This window comes from Pygocentrus nattereri, chromosome 26 (assembly GCF_015220715.1).
Source record: "Pygocentrus nattereri isolate fPygNat1 chromosome 26, fPygNat1.pri, whole genome shotgun sequence".
Classification (NCBI taxonomy): Eukaryota; Metazoa; Chordata; class Actinopteri; order Characiformes; family Serrasalmidae; genus Pygocentrus; species Pygocentrus nattereri.
The window spans coordinates 19,623,701-19,639,165 of NC_051236.1; the positions used below are offsets into that span (position 1 = coordinate 19,623,701).

The 15,465-nt window shown below is 42.6% G+C and overlaps 2 protein-coding genes across 5 annotated transcripts in view; one reads left to right on the top strand and one right to left on the bottom strand.

Moving 5' to 3' along the window:
• Nucleotides 1-15,465, bottom strand: part of gabrb3 (gamma-aminobutyric acid type A receptor subunit beta3) — a 108,853-nt gene that overhangs the window by 72,886 nt on the left and 20,502 nt on the right. The window lies entirely within an intron of this gene.
• gabra5 (gamma-aminobutyric acid type A receptor subunit alpha5) overlaps nucleotides 1-15,465 on the top strand; it is a 71,120-nt gene that overhangs the window by 14,481 nt on the left and 41,174 nt on the right. For all 3 annotated transcript variants that reach the window (XM_017720573.2, XM_037535043.1, XM_017720563.2), the window contains exon 6: nucleotides 5,008-5,090. In XM_017720573.2, coding sequence (XP_017576062.1) covers nucleotides 5,008-5,090 — 83 coding nt within the window. The remainder of the gene's footprint in view (nucleotides 1-5,007; nucleotides 5,091-15,465) is intronic.

Consider the following 15,465-nt stretch of genomic DNA (forward strand, 5'->3'; position numbering starts at 1 on the left):
CTATCACTGCGGACATGCAGGGTAACCTATAGAGCACCACTAGTAGCCTGTTAATGAAGTAATGTTCTTTTTTATTTGCGGGTTGTCCCCTTTTCGTAGGGGAGGATTTCAACCACTACCCCTTGTAACTCAGTTTGATAACAAGAGGTATAGGTAAAAATAAGAAATGGGATTGGGCCCAAACTATGTAGAGCAGGGGTGATCAATCCTGTTCCCAGAAATGTACCACAATGAAGAGTCTAGCTCCAACCCAAATCACACACCTGATCCTGGTAATGAAGGCAGTTCAAATACAGGGTAGGAGTACATAGGAAAGTGACCAGTGTGTGTAGATGTTGATGTAACCTCCTGCTATAACAGTAGATTTTAGATAATGAGACAGAAAATACTGAGGAAACCTTGCCAGTAGATTACGTATAATAGCCAGATTGGATCTTTTTTGTTGTTGTTGTTTCTCCTTTTTTTGTTCTATTTTTTTGTAATTATGATCAATAAACAAATAACAAAAAAAGACAGAGACATAAGAGGAATCTAACTATACACCATCTAATAACAGCTTTAGAATGACTCAAAATGACACCCTTAACTTAGGCAAAATGTGTTCCATTCACCTTCACACTTTTGTAAATCATAGCCACTTCAAACCATTTGCATCCAGCAAAACTGAGCACAAATCCTAAGTGCAGTGGACTTTAAAGATGTTCTCATTTCATAAGTTCTCATTTCATATATACACACACACACACCCCGATCAGGCGTAACATTATGACCACCTCCTTGTTTCTACACTCATTGTGTCTGATCCACTCAGACCAGCGTAACACACACTAACACACCACCAACACGCTGGTGTTACTGCAGTGCTGAGAATGATAAACCACCCAAATAGTGCTCTGTGAGGGTGCATGGAGGTCCTGGCCACTGAAGAACAAGGTAAAAGGGGGCTAACAAAGTATCAGAGAAACAGATGGACTACAGTCTGTAACTAGAACTACAAAGTGCACAGTGAGCGTAGAAACAAGGAGGTGCTCATAATGTTATGCCTGTCGGTGTATATCACTGTTGTCAGAAGAAAACCTTCTATCTCCATTTTGACATTTCTCAATTTTTGACATAATGTGAAAATCCATTTTATCCTTTACATTGTGTGAATTTCATATTTCATGAAGAATGAACTAACAGAAACAGCCCAGATCACTTGGAAAGAAGTCTGTTTACACTGACTTGCATACACACACACACACACACACACACACACACACAAACACACACACACACACACACACACACACACACACACACACATATATATATATATATATATATATATATATATATATATATATGCACTGATATAATGCAGTTACTTATAGGTGAGATGTTGTGAAAGTGTAGCTTTGTGACTTCTGCTGTGTATGGTCGCACTAAATCTTGCCACATTGAGCACATAAGGTTAGTGTGTGGTGCTCTGGTGAACTGAAGGTTAAATTCAGAGGGCTCAGTGATCAGATCTCATTACTTTCCTCCTCTGCCACAGGGAAAGATTAGTGCTCTTTGCACTAGTGTGTGTGATTTTTTGGCTCTGCCTGTTCGTACAGGTCATTCACTCTTCCAGTACGGCAACCCATCATTTGACCTTCAGAGGGGACGACCTTGCACTGTAAATTATACACTTAGTAGGCAGATCTCAATGCATCCCACTCCAATAATTATACACTTTCTCAGGATTCTCAGTGTGAGGCCCACTCATCTGCCACACACTCACCAAGACCCCTCTCACAGTTGTAGAATAAATTTAAAGCGTTTACAGTGCCCTCTAGAATTATTGGCACCCTGGGTAAAGAGGAGCAAAAAAAAGCTTTTGTTTATCAGCCTGATCTTACATTGAAAATATGACTCACTGATTTACAGTGATCAGAAGGTGCATTTAGTAACTAAATACAAAACAATGCAAAACTATTGAGTTGTTATTATGGTATAAAAGTAATAGAAGTCTGTGAATGCAAAAAGAAAATTCCACAAAAAATAATGAACTCCAATTTAAAGGCACCAAATTCTACATTCTTCCTGCAATTTATTTTTTATGAAGATGTTCGCTTATAATGTTAGTGTGGGTATATTATTCATTATCCCTTAAATTGCACATGCTGTTTCTGTAACTGTCATTGATATAAACAAAATGAGCTCTGTTCTGACTGACTGCCCTGTACTGTGCACTCAGAGCTGAAACACACCTTACAACTTCATTGTGAAGTCAATGTGAATAACCTTATTGGGAGCTAAACTGCTGAATAGGTGGATAAACTGTACGTAACTGAGTTGGTTATTGTGATATCACAGGAACAATGAATTCAAAACATTCCTGACTGAATGTGTTTAAAAAATAAATGAAAATGTATTTTATGTGTTGGAGTGTCTCAAGGCTATTGCATTGTCCTGCTGGAAGGCCCTGTCTTAGCTTCCTGGCATAGGCAGCCTGTTTTTGTTCAAAACTCTGCTTGTGTTTGAAGGAGTCCTTGATGCCATGTGTCTTAACAGTCCTACACCTTAATAGATCCACCACCATACTTCACCCTGGGAATAAGGTTGTATGACCACATTCTTTATGACAATGATTTATTCCTGGAAGTTCTACTTTTCTCTCGTCTGACTGTAGAACCCTGTTCCAGTGAGCTTCACCTAACTCCTGGCACTTATATTTGCATGACTTAGCAACAGTGGCTTTCTTCTGGCACACCTTCCACAGAGTTTGTTGCCATGGGGGTGGTATCTATTTGTAGTTTTGGAGACTTTGGTTGATAGATGTATTTTTTCCTTTAATAGGTTTCCTCACTAGAAAGGTAGCTTTCACAGATTTAATGTTTCAGCATTAGATCAAGCTAATACCCAACAAATCTAGTCTCATAACCTTTTACTGCTTCTCTCTAGATGACAATGGCATGGAAGTAGTTAGTCATGATGTTTTTTTTTCTACCTCACTGAATGTTGAGCTTCCAGCACCCCCCCCCCAACGACCCTGAGGGAGAAGTGGCTTAGAAAATGTGTGTGTGTGTTTGTGTGAGTGTGTGTGTGTGTGTGTGTGTGTGTGTGAATGTTGATCTTTCTCTTATAGTTTCAGTCTAAGGCCAAACTGATAAACATCATGTTTGTTCATAACATTTTTGGAGGCTGTGAAGTCTTTCTATTGTTTTTATTCCTCCATTGGATTAAAACTAACCCACACTGGCAGTCATTCTATAGCCCGTCCTTGCTTGCCATTAACTTCTTTCTTTCTCCTTAATGGCTTTGCTGCTACCTTACTCAAGCAGAAGACATTGATCTTAAATGAACATCGGTTGAAAAAGAATTCCATTAAGACGTTGTAAATCTCAGCAGGCTAATCAGCATGCGCTAAGTGCCATTATGATACTTGCTTCAGTCTCAGAAAGCCAGAAGGAAGCCTTTGTAATTCACAGTAGGTTGGCAATCTCAGCACCAAGGCACACAAGGAGTCCCAGGACTTTTAAGGAGTATGGAAACGCTCTGTAACAGTAATGAGTGCTCGATGAATGATGTCTAATGGCCAGGCTCATCTAACAATAATATGGCAGATCTTGTGATGAAAGTGAGGGCTGGCATTTACTGTAGGGCCCACTAGATGGGGCTGCAGGACAGCAGATGAAGCCACTGCAGAGCTACTGCAGTCTGCTCTCAGTCGCCTCTGTATGACTCACAGATGCTAAGTGGAGAGATTTTCTGTACATTTTAGTGCTTAATTTCTATTTATTTGTTGAATCGATTGGCATATTTTATGTATATATTTTTTCCAGCATGTTAAATTTAGCAAATAATTAGAAATTAAGCACTTTTTTTTCAGAAAAGTAGTTTTTTTCCCCTGTAGAGAAGTTTAAAATATTTTTACTTTAATATGCATTAACAAAACATGCAATGTAACTTAAGGTGTCCAGACTTTTGCATTAGATTGTATGTATTTAAAAGATTTTCATTTTCAGGTTCAGTTCTAGTATTTGCTGCAGTTTGGCTAGTTAGAGGAGGACAGCTCATTATTGCTTACAATAGTAAGTTTTTCTCAAACAAATGCCAGTAATTGGCACCCTTGTGTTTAATACTTGTGCAACCTTCCTTTCATGCAAAATCTATCCAGATCCTATAGAGTCATTCAGCTTTGCTTGTATGACTTCACTTAATCTCAGCCTGTATGTTTTGGTGGAGTTAAGTGAGAGACTGGGATGGCCATTGCACAAGCCTGATCCTGTTGTCATTTTTATATGGATATGAATGGTTATTATGTGTCCTATAATCCCAGACAGGAAAGAAAAAATGTTTTCATTTATCTCTTTATTTAAACATGCTTCTAATCGTCCAGCAGGTGGCACTGTTTCTCCATAACAGATCCTTCTCTTCACACCAAACTGTATTCTTCAAAGCGTTATGGAAAGAAAGACAGTGATAACAGAGAAGATGGAATATAGGGCTTTGTGATGTATGTGCCTGTGTGTGTTTGTGTGTATGTGTATGTGGTCATAAGCTGGGCCTGATATTGCAGTGATTTGCCACAGCTCTTTGGCAGCGTTCTCACTTGTTGTAGCATGGTGGCACCCTTGTTCTATAAATACACTTTGGAATCCGCACGCACAGAACCAGAGCTCTTCCAGAGAGCAGTTTCATTTACAGAGCGGGATTACCCCTCTTTCTGAGAATGGATTACAGAGGGCCCACCATGATGATCATCGTCATCATTATCACAGTGGTTGCGGTTTGCTGTAACAAAGCTTAGAATGTGCACAGCCCAATCTTACATCCGAAAGCATTCAGTAGAGACATTTAAATCCTCTGACACTTTGTAGCTTTAGTCAATACAAATGTTGCTCCATCATCTTAGAATTAAACATTAGGAGTTTTATTCTAAAATGAAACATGGTTGATGTTAACAGTACTGAAACTCATTCATAATTGTAGCTTTACTTATGATGACTGAACTGGTAATGATTATCCTTTCCTTTCTAGGCTGACTATTTCTGCTGAATGTCCAATGCAGCTGGAAGATTTCCCTATGGATGCTCATGCCTGTCCCCTCAAGTTCGGAAGCTGTAAGTGAATTCATTCCTCTACCCTCCGCTCTCTATGCAGCAACCAACAGCTTATGATATTTCCCACTTTAGCCTTCACAACACCAGCCAGTGTAGAAAAATAGAATAGGATGCTGCATAGAACTGTTGCACATAGTGGAACAATGAGCTTTTATATACAAAATGAGTACATTTGGTACATCAACCCTTAAAATACAGTGTAAACAGATCCATCGTAGTGCAATTTAACTGATAATATAGCAATAATCACCAACATTGCTCTGGGTTTTTATTCTTTTGGCCAAATCAAAATACATTTATAGTGGTCTTTTGGCCCCATATCTTAAATTTATTCAGCCGAGACATGTTGGTGTCCTAAAGCTACGTTTACACAGTGGGTAGAAGTGGCCCAAATGGGATCTTTTTCTTCATATGTGACACAGATGTGTCATCTGTGTGACTGTGTAAACAGCAAAAACGCACACATTTTCAATTCTGATTTGACGCTTTCATAAGGTACTGAAATCTGATCCGTATCCGATCTGAGGCAGTGTGACTCTGAACAGCCAGATCGGAATTCACGCGACTTTTACGTCAATCCAAGTCGACCTTGACTAAGCCTAGCCTAAGTTTGCTTCTTCAGGTTTAGCAATGCAGGTATGAGGCTAACATGACTAACAAATATTGAATATTCATAACTACAAGTGAGCATAGAGCAAACTGCATGTTAAATCATACGCACTTGCCTCCAATTGTGCCCAGATGTAATCTCAAACTGGCCTATATGTGGTTTATGACATACAAATTATATACTATTTAATGTTTGTTAGAAATTAACAAAAGTATGGCTAAAAACTGTAGTAAAACCCAATTCCAATGAAGTTGGGACATTGTGTAAAACATAAATAAAAACAGAATACAATGATTTGCAAATCCTTTTCAACCTATGTTCAATTGAATACACTACAACAACAAGATATTTAATGTTCAAATGGATAAACTTTATTGTTTTTTGCAAATATTCACTCATTTTGATGCCTGCAACACGTTGCAAAGAAATTGGGACGGGGGCAACAAAAGACTGGGAATGTTGAGGAATGCTCAAAAAACACCAGTTTGGAACATTCCACAGGTGAAGAGGTTAATTGGAAACAGTGTCATGATTGGGTATAAGGGGAGCATCCCTGAAAGGCTCAGTCTTTCACAAGCAAGGATGGGGCAAGGTTCACCACTTTGTGAACAACTGCGTGAGCAAATAGTGCAACAGTTTAAGAACAACGTTTCTCAACGTGCAATTGCAAGGAATTTAGGGATTTCATCATCTACAGTCCATAATATCATCAAAAGATTCAGAGAATCTGGAGAAATCCCTGCAAGTAAGCGGCAAGGCAGAAACCCAACATTGAATGCCCGTGACCTTCGATTCCTCAGGTGGCAATGCATTAAAAACCCACATCATTCTGTAACGGATATTACCACATGGGCTCAGGAACACCTGAGGAAGAAAACCACTGTCAGTGAACACAGTTCGTCGCTCCATCTACAAGTGCAAGTTAAACTCTGCCATGCAAAGCGAAAGCCATATATCAACAACACCCAGAAACGCCGCCCGTTTCTCTGGGCCCGAGCTCATCTGAGATGGACTGACGCAAAGTGGAAAAGTGTCCTGCGGTCTGACAAGTCCACATTTCAAATTGTTTTTGGAAATCATGGACGTTGTGTCCTCCGGGCTAAAGAGGAAAAGGACTGTCCGGATTGTTATCAGCGCAAAGTTCAAAAGCCAGCCTCTCTGATGGTATGGGGGTGTGTTAGTGCCCATGGCATGGGTAACTTGCACATCTGTGAAGGCACCATTAATGCTGAAGGGTACATACAGGTTTTGGAGCAACATATGCTGCCATCCAAGCAACGTCTTTTTCAGGGACGTCCTGCTTATTTCAGCAAGACAATGCCAAGCCACATTCTGCACGTGTTACAACAGCGTGGCTTCGTAGTAAAAGAGTGCGAGTACTAGACTGGCCTGCCTGCAGTCCAGACCTGTCTCCCATTGAAAATGTGTGGCTCATTATGAAGTGCAAAATATGACGACGGAGACCCCGGACTGTTGAGCAACTGAAGTTATACATCAAGCAAGAATGGGAAAGAATTCCACCTACAAAGCTTCAACAATTAGTGTCCTCAGTTCCCAAACGCTTACTGAGTGTTGTTAAAAGGAAAGGTGATGTAACACAATGGTAAACACACCCCTGTCCCAACTTCTTTGGAACGTGTTGCAGGCATCAAATTCAAAATGAGTGAATATTTGCAAAAAACAGCAAAGTTTATCTGTTTGAACATTAAATATCTTGTCTTTTTAGTGTATTCAGTAGAATACAGGTTGAAAAGGATTTGCAAATCATCATATTCTGTTTTTATTTATGTTTTACACAACGTCCCAACTTCATTGGAATTGGGGTTGTAGCTTCACTTTTAAATCCTGAATTTTGTTTGTACTTTTGTCCATTTTTATAAATAACAGAATGTCATACAGTGCCAGAAACCACACAAACAAGTCTATTTACAATTATTATAGCAACTCAATGCAAGTGACATGTTGTTTGCACTGTACTAAGCTTCCGTTACCTGTTAGCTACCTTAGCCTTGTAGCTCCAGTGCAAAGCTAAATAAGATGTAACACATTTTGACTGAAAAACTATGCCAAACTGACTTAGCACACTAATTATGCTTTTAAAAAATCCCTTCTTACTACATGAGAGCATTATCCAGCCCATCAGCCTGCATATAAGAACAGAAAGTGCAGCAGTGTAGGCAGAGAGGGAGAGATGAGGGTAAGCGAGGATGCTGATGCATCGTTTCTCTTTGACTCTCTTCATGTTTTGACAGCAGAGTAATGAGAGGACTGAGGGAGTCACCTCTCTCTGCCCTTGTATGTTTCTCTCTCTCACTTGCTCTTGACTAAGTATTTTTCAGTAGACCAAAAGTCTTGATTTTCAACCAAAACACTTGTTTCTACACCCCCAGAAAACATGAACGCATAAGTAAAATATCAGTAGAAACACTTAGGCTATAGACCTTGATTCTGCCCCTAAACTGAAAGCTTAATTTCGCTGTAATTATTATGTAAAATGTTTTACATTTATTCCTAACGAACAAATGAATCAATTAAATAAGCAACGCAGCACACAAATTGCTGTCAGGATTAGCATACCTATGGGCTTATTAAGAACAAACTAATTTAACCAGCTTCAATTTAGCATCATGCACATTGTTCACAGTTTTCCTGTGTTAAAGCACAATTTGTAGAGTTTATGTTTCACCTTGCTGGAAATTTGTCTGTACAAATTTCAAAGTGTGCTCACACAGCGTTTTTGGACATTTTGTTTAATGTTGCTCTGCAGTGCACAGCAGTTTGTAGAACATTACATCATTAATGTATATGAAAAATCTATTTAGTGAAAAACTAAAAAAGATTTAGATTTAAAGGGGTTAAATATAAACTAGCTATGTAGTTAAAACCTGCATTTGCAGAAATATCTACAGTTGTTATAATTCAAATGTTAAAAGATAAACTAATTGGGATGCACAATGATATCGTAATCACACGAACATTGGCAGATAACGAACAATCTCAGAAATAAAGGTATGAAACCATCTCTGGGCCAGTACCCCTCCCGCCACTGGGGTGGTCCCCTGAAAGGTACCGTTGAATTTGTATTTTTTAAACTGTATTGACTCCACACACCCTGTCTCGTCTCCAGACTTTTTATTTTACTGTTCTGCTTTAAATTGTTAGGTTATGAAAATGCATACTTTTTAACTGGGAAAAACGTATTTACAGTGCACAACTAGACCTTAAAACCACCGCTATACATACCTTTGACTGTACATTTTGATTGTTTATACCTTGATGAACTAAAATGTACCTGCAGAGTATTTTACTTTATTCTAACAGTGTAATTGTAAAAAAAACTAAAAATGTTGGCATCATACAGATGATTAGGTTATATTAAGACACATTTATTGTACTCCAAAAGAGCAAAATGTTTAGGTGATGCCGGTTCACTATATTTGCATAATACTATGCAAATACCCCTCCCATCGACCCACCACCGATGGGAGGGGCAGTAGTAGGGGTGCGGTGCATTGTGGATCGGGCAGTGTCCGAAGGCGTGGGCCTTGGCGTTCTGATCCTCGGTTGCTGAAACTGGCTTTTGGAACTTGGAACGTTACCTCACTGGCGGGGAAGGAGCCCGAGTTGGTGCGCGAGGTCGAGAGATACCGACTAGATATAGTCGGGCTCACCTCAACACACAGCTTGGGCTCTGGGTCCAATCTCCTTGAGAGGGGCTGGACTTTTTTCTTTTCTGGAGTTGCCCATGGTGAGAGGCGGCGGGCAGGTGTGGGCTTTCTCATAGCCCCTCGACTCGGCGCCTGTATGTTGGGGTTTTCCCCGGTGGACGAGAGGGTAGCTTCCCTACGCCTTCGGGTTGGGGAACGGGTCCTGACTGTTGTCTGTGCTTATGCACCGAACAGCAGTTCAGAATACCCAGCCTTCATAGAGTCCTTGGAAGGGGTGCTTGAAAGTGCTCCTCCTGGAGACTCGATTGTCCTACTGGGGGACTTCAACGCTCATGTGGGCAATGACAGTAAGACCTGGAGTGGTGTGATTGGGAGGAATGGCCTCTCTGATCTGAACCCGAGTGGTGTTCAGTTTTTGGACTTCTGTGCAAACCGCAGTTTGTCCATAACGAACACCATGTTTGAACACAAGGATGTCCATAAGTGCACATGGCACCAGGACACCCTAGGCCGCAGTTCAATGATTGACTTTGTAGTCGTGTCAGCGGACTTGCGGCCATGTGTACTGGACACTCGGGTAAAGAGAGGAGCTGAGCTGTCAACTGATCACCACCTGGTGGTGAGTTGGATCAGGTGGTGGGGGAAGATGCCAGTCAGACCAGGCAAACCCAAACGTATAGTGAGGGTTTGCTGGGAACGTCTGGCAGAAGAACCTGTCAGATTGATATTCAACTCACACCTCCGTCAGAACTTTGACCAGATATCGGGGGAGGTGGGGGACATTGACTCAGAATGGGCCATGTTCCGCTCCTCCATTGTTGAAGCGGCTGACTGTAGCTGTGGTCGCAAGGTAGTTGGTGCCTGTCGGGGCGGTAATCCTCGAACCCGGTGGTGGACACCCCAGGTGAGAGATGCCGTCAAGCTGAAGAAGGAATCCTACCGGACATGGTTGGCCTGTAGGACACCAGAGGCAGCTGGCAGGTATCGACAGGCCAAGCGATCTGCGGCTTCAGTCGTTGCCAAGGCAAAAACCCGGGTGTGGGAAGAGTTCGGTGAGGCCTTGGAAAGTGACTTTAAGTCGGCTCCGAAAAGATTCTGGCAAACTGTCAGGCGACTCAGAAGGGGAAAGCAGTGTGCCACTAGCACTGTATATAGTGGAGATGGTGTGCTGCTGACTTCGACTGAAGACGTCATTGGGCGGTGGAAGGAATACTTTGAGGACCTTCTCAATCCCACCGACACGTTCTCCAGTGAGGAGGCAGAGTCTGGGGACACGGGGATAGGCTTGTCCATTACTGAGGCCGAAGTCGCTAAGGTAGTTAAAAAGCTCCTTGGCGGCAGGGCTGCAGGGGTGGATGAGATCCGTCCCGAGTTCCTCAAGGCTCTGGATGTTGTGGGGCTGTCTTGGCTGACACGCCTTTTCAACATTGCGTGGACATCGGGGGTGGTGCCACTTGATTGGCAGACTGGGGTGGTGGTGCCTCTTTTTAAAAAGGGGGACCGGAGGGTGTGTTCCAACTACAGGGGAATCACACTCCTCAGCCTCCCTGGTAAGGTCTATGCAAGGGTACTGGAGAAGAGAGTCCGGCTTATAGTCGAACCTCGGATCCAGGAGGAGCAGTGCGGGTTCCGCCCTGGTCGTGGAACACTGGACCAACTCTTTACCCTCTCCAGGATTCTCGAGGGTTCATGGGAGTTTGCCCAACCAGTCCACATGTGCTTTGTGGATTTGGAGAAGGCATTCGACTGTGTTCCCCGGGGTATTCTGTGGGAGGTGCTTCGGGAGTACGGGGTACATGGCTCTTTGCTACGAGCCATTCAGGCCCTGTACAAACAAAGCAGGAGCTTGGTTCGCATGGCCGGCAGTAAGTCAGACTTTTTCCCAGTGAGAGTTGGACTCCGTCAGGGCTGCCCTTTGTCACCGATTCTATTCATAATTTTTATGGATAGAATTTCTAGGCGCAGTCAGGGGATGGAGGGTGTCCGGTTTGGTGACCTCAGGGTCACATCGCTGCTGTTCGCAGATGATGTGGTCCTATTGGGGACATCAGGCCGTGAACTTCAGCTTTCACTGGATCGGTTTGCAGCCGAGTGTGAAGCGGCCGGGATGAGGATCAGTACCTCCAAATCCGAGGCCATGGTTCTCACGCGGGAAAGGGTGGAGAGCCCTCTCTGGGTCGGGGATGAGCTCTTGCCTCAAGTGGAGGAGTTTAAGTATCTCGGGGTCTTGTTCACGAGTGATGGTACAAGGGAGCGGGAGATTGACAGGCGGATTGGTGCTGGGTCAGCAGTGATGCGGGCTCTTTACCGGTCTGTTGTGGTAAAGAAAGAGCTGAGCCATAAGGCAAGGCTCTCGATTTACTGGTCGATCTATGTTCCCACCCTCACCTATGGTCATGAGCTTTGGGTAATGACCGAAAGAACGAGATCGCGAATACAAGCGGCTGAAATGAGTTTCCTCCGCAGGGTGGCTGGACTCTCCCTTAGAGATAGGGTGAGAAGTTCGGTCATCCGAGAGGGACTCGGAGTAGAGCCGCTGCTTCTTCACGTCGAGAGGAGCCAGTTGAGGTGGTTCGGGCATCTTGTTAGGATGCCTCCTGGACGCCTCCCTTGGGAGGTGTCACAGGCAAGTCCACCGGGGAGGAGACCCCGGGGAAGACCCAGGACACGCTGGCGTGACTATATCGCCCAGCTGGCCTGGGAGCGCCTCGGAATCCCTCCCAGGGAGCTAGAGGAAGTGGCTGGGGAAAGGGAGGTCTGGGCTTCATTGCTCAGGATGCTGCCCCCGCGACCCGAACCCCGGAGAAGCGGAAGATGATGGATGGATGGATGGATGGATGGATGGATGGATGGATGGACTATGCAAATAAATGTCATATTTCTCTGTAATGCTAATCCAGATAGGTGTACCCCAGTTTCTAGATTTAATTAACATGTTAATGTAAAATATTGGATATCAGCATTGGCCCACAATTATGGATACTTCCTTACAAATTAGAGGTCTGCTACTTGACCCAAATCCATTTTAGCCCAACAAAATATCAAGTTTTGGGCCGATTTTTAGTGTACATCAGGCTTAGTTTGGGCTTGGTTTTGTTTTCTAATGAGTGATTCTTTTACGTATTCGATTTGTTTTGATTTGAAGGGATGAGTCTATGCGATTTTACATACTCATTTTAATCTCTCGAGATAAAGTTCAGCAGTGCGTCAGTTGTAGTTACACTATGAATGATGAGAGGGATGTGTTGGGTTGGTGGAAAAGTCACAGCACATCTTTTCCTCTTGCTTGTTAAGCTCGCCCAAAGTGCAGTAGCAGCGAGAGTGAGAGGAACCCTAACACAGTGAGGCTGTGGTTGGTTAGAGAAGGGTGGATGCTGTCGGGTCAGTTTGGGACAGGTTGAGTCTTAAAGTCACGAGTACAGGTCAGGTTCAGGCTTTGATTTGCTGTCCAAATAGGAAATAAATGAATGCAGCTGACTGACACAATCTTAGTCGGCCAATAATGCTACGACTGACTACTCGACTCGTTGACTAATGCTTACCGTACACCAGAAGAAAAACTGAAGTCTGACACTCTCTCACATCTAAAGACAGTGTAGTTTTTTTTTAGTTCCAGACTATGATTTTGCAAAGACTAGGAATCTTGGGGTTTCACTGTTTACAAGACTGCAATTAGATTTTCTAGATTATTCCCTATCTTGCACCTGGTGGAAATTTCCAAGCATATAAACACTTTTTCCTTCCAGTTTATAGTGGTACAGATGGGAAGACACATTGCCTGGGCATGTAAAGATCAGGGGCTTTTCCCAGTACACTGTAGAATTATATACTCTGGGAGATCATCACCCAGAATCTTTTTAATTTTCTTTCTAATTTGATATAAAGACCACATCAATGCAACATGCAGCGATTCAGCATTGTTGATTGGGTGTTATGAACTAAACAAACAAAATACGTTCTCTACACATTTCCTTACATTACTGTTACAGGCTCAGTGAAACTGAAATATTAAAACAGGGAGTTTACATTTGGGTTAATATGATTATCGTATTAAAGTGGTAGTGATTTATACCCACACATATCCCTGGCACGTCACTATTTGCATGAGCCAACACTTAAAACTTACGATAACATTAAACACGGTTGATTTTGTCTCAGTGTCAAGATGAGAAAAAGACTGACTTGAGACCGCTGTCCTGATCATCTCACGCTAAACGATCGAGATGACACAAGTGTGACGCAACTCTAGCAAGACTCTCATGATTTCATTCTGACATTGATATTTGTCTGCGACAGTGAAATCACTTGAAAAGCCGTTTGGTGTAAGGCCAGCATTAGGAGGACAGACCTTCTGTGTTTTGCTTTTTTGCTCCTTTATATATTCGCACATACTTTCCATCGTCTCCTGCTCTGCCCTTAGAAAAAAAGTGTACTGCACTATAAATATGCACTACCACACCTGTGCAATCCTGTTGTCTAGTGCATCAAAGAACGTTACAGAACGTCCACTTGAGCCTTCACTGAGCACAGCTGAATCTTATCACGTTGCCACCCGTTCAGGAGCTGGATTAAGATTATCACCTGCAGGCTCTGTAGAGTGGGTCACTTCAGGGCTGGATTAGGAGTGCCTCCTGCACCCAGAACACACCACACACACATGCACACACACACACACAAACACACACAAATACACCCACCCACACACACACACACACACACACATTATAGGGATGACCTGTCTTGCACAGCTCTATTTGAAGTTTTGGACCTTGCCAAAGGGATTGGCTGCAGCTTGGTAGTTAGTCTGGGCTCACAGTGAACAAAGGGATGCCAGAGAAATGGAGCATGGAGAGAGTGAGGGAGAGAGACCTAGACTAGCGGAGGAGGGTTCCCCTCTTCTGCAGCGGCACTGCCAGCAGCCTTACTGTGCCATTAACCAGGGTCAAAATATGCTCTTCAAGTACAAAAGCGTTCATTCTCAGCGTTGTTGAGTTGGCATGCACAAGACTGGAATATGTAACATTTGCATAATTTTATTGCATAGATAGTTGTCCAAGATGTTTGGAAGCACTCCAGCAGATCATTGAATAATTGAAGAGGTCCACTAGAGTTTAAACTCAGTGGGTGTTTCAAAGCTTCCCAGTTCTTTTATTATTAAATCTTACAACATTCTTACATACAGCAGTTTCATCACGTTAATATTTTTATGCTTACCCCGAGATATCAGGTTCAAACTTGGTTCCTTTGCATTGCTTTTCCACTTTCCTATGTAATTTGCTTTATTTTACATTCAAATATGGGTGTAATTTTTGCATAAATATATTACCCCAGGTTTGTAGGCACTTCATCATCCAGTCTTTCTTCTAAAATCAAGGATATTATAGAACGTTTGCCCCCCCCCCACCCCCCTTTAACTGCAGTAACAGTCTCTACTCTTCTTGGAAGTCTTTATGATGTTGGAACATTGCTGTGAGGGTTTGATTGCATTCAGCCACAAGAGCATTAGTGAGGTCAAATACTGATATTGGATGATTAGTTTTCATCCCAAAAGTATTGGATGGCTTCGATGAGCTTCATCATTCCAGAGAACGCAGCTCTACATCCCAGCTAGGTGGCTTTATACCCCTATAGCTGATGCCTGGCATTCAGCATGGTGATCTTAGGCTTTTGTGTGGCTGCTCCAGAACATCCGATTCTATTGACAGTGCTTTTCTGTGGAGATTATGCAAGCTGTCGGTGCACAAGTGAACACCTGTGTCAGCAGTAGGTGCATCTTAAAGCAGCTGAATTCACAAATTAGAGGGATTATTTTGATACTTTTGGATATATAGTGTATATTACACCATCACTATTTTGTTGACTCACTTTTTTTTCATTTAAGTGGAAGTGTAATTTTCTCTGTTATATATGCCATGTCCAGCACAACAGTGCCACAGCCCACAGCTCCTTTTGTAATCCACTGACCATACTAAAGTTCACATGGGCATATTAGGTCATAGAGGTTTATCCTAGTTCATCCAATAGTACTTTCAGCAGTACCCCTGTGTTTTGATATACTGCTAAAGCAGTGTGATATGCTTTCAACTGGGTTTGGACA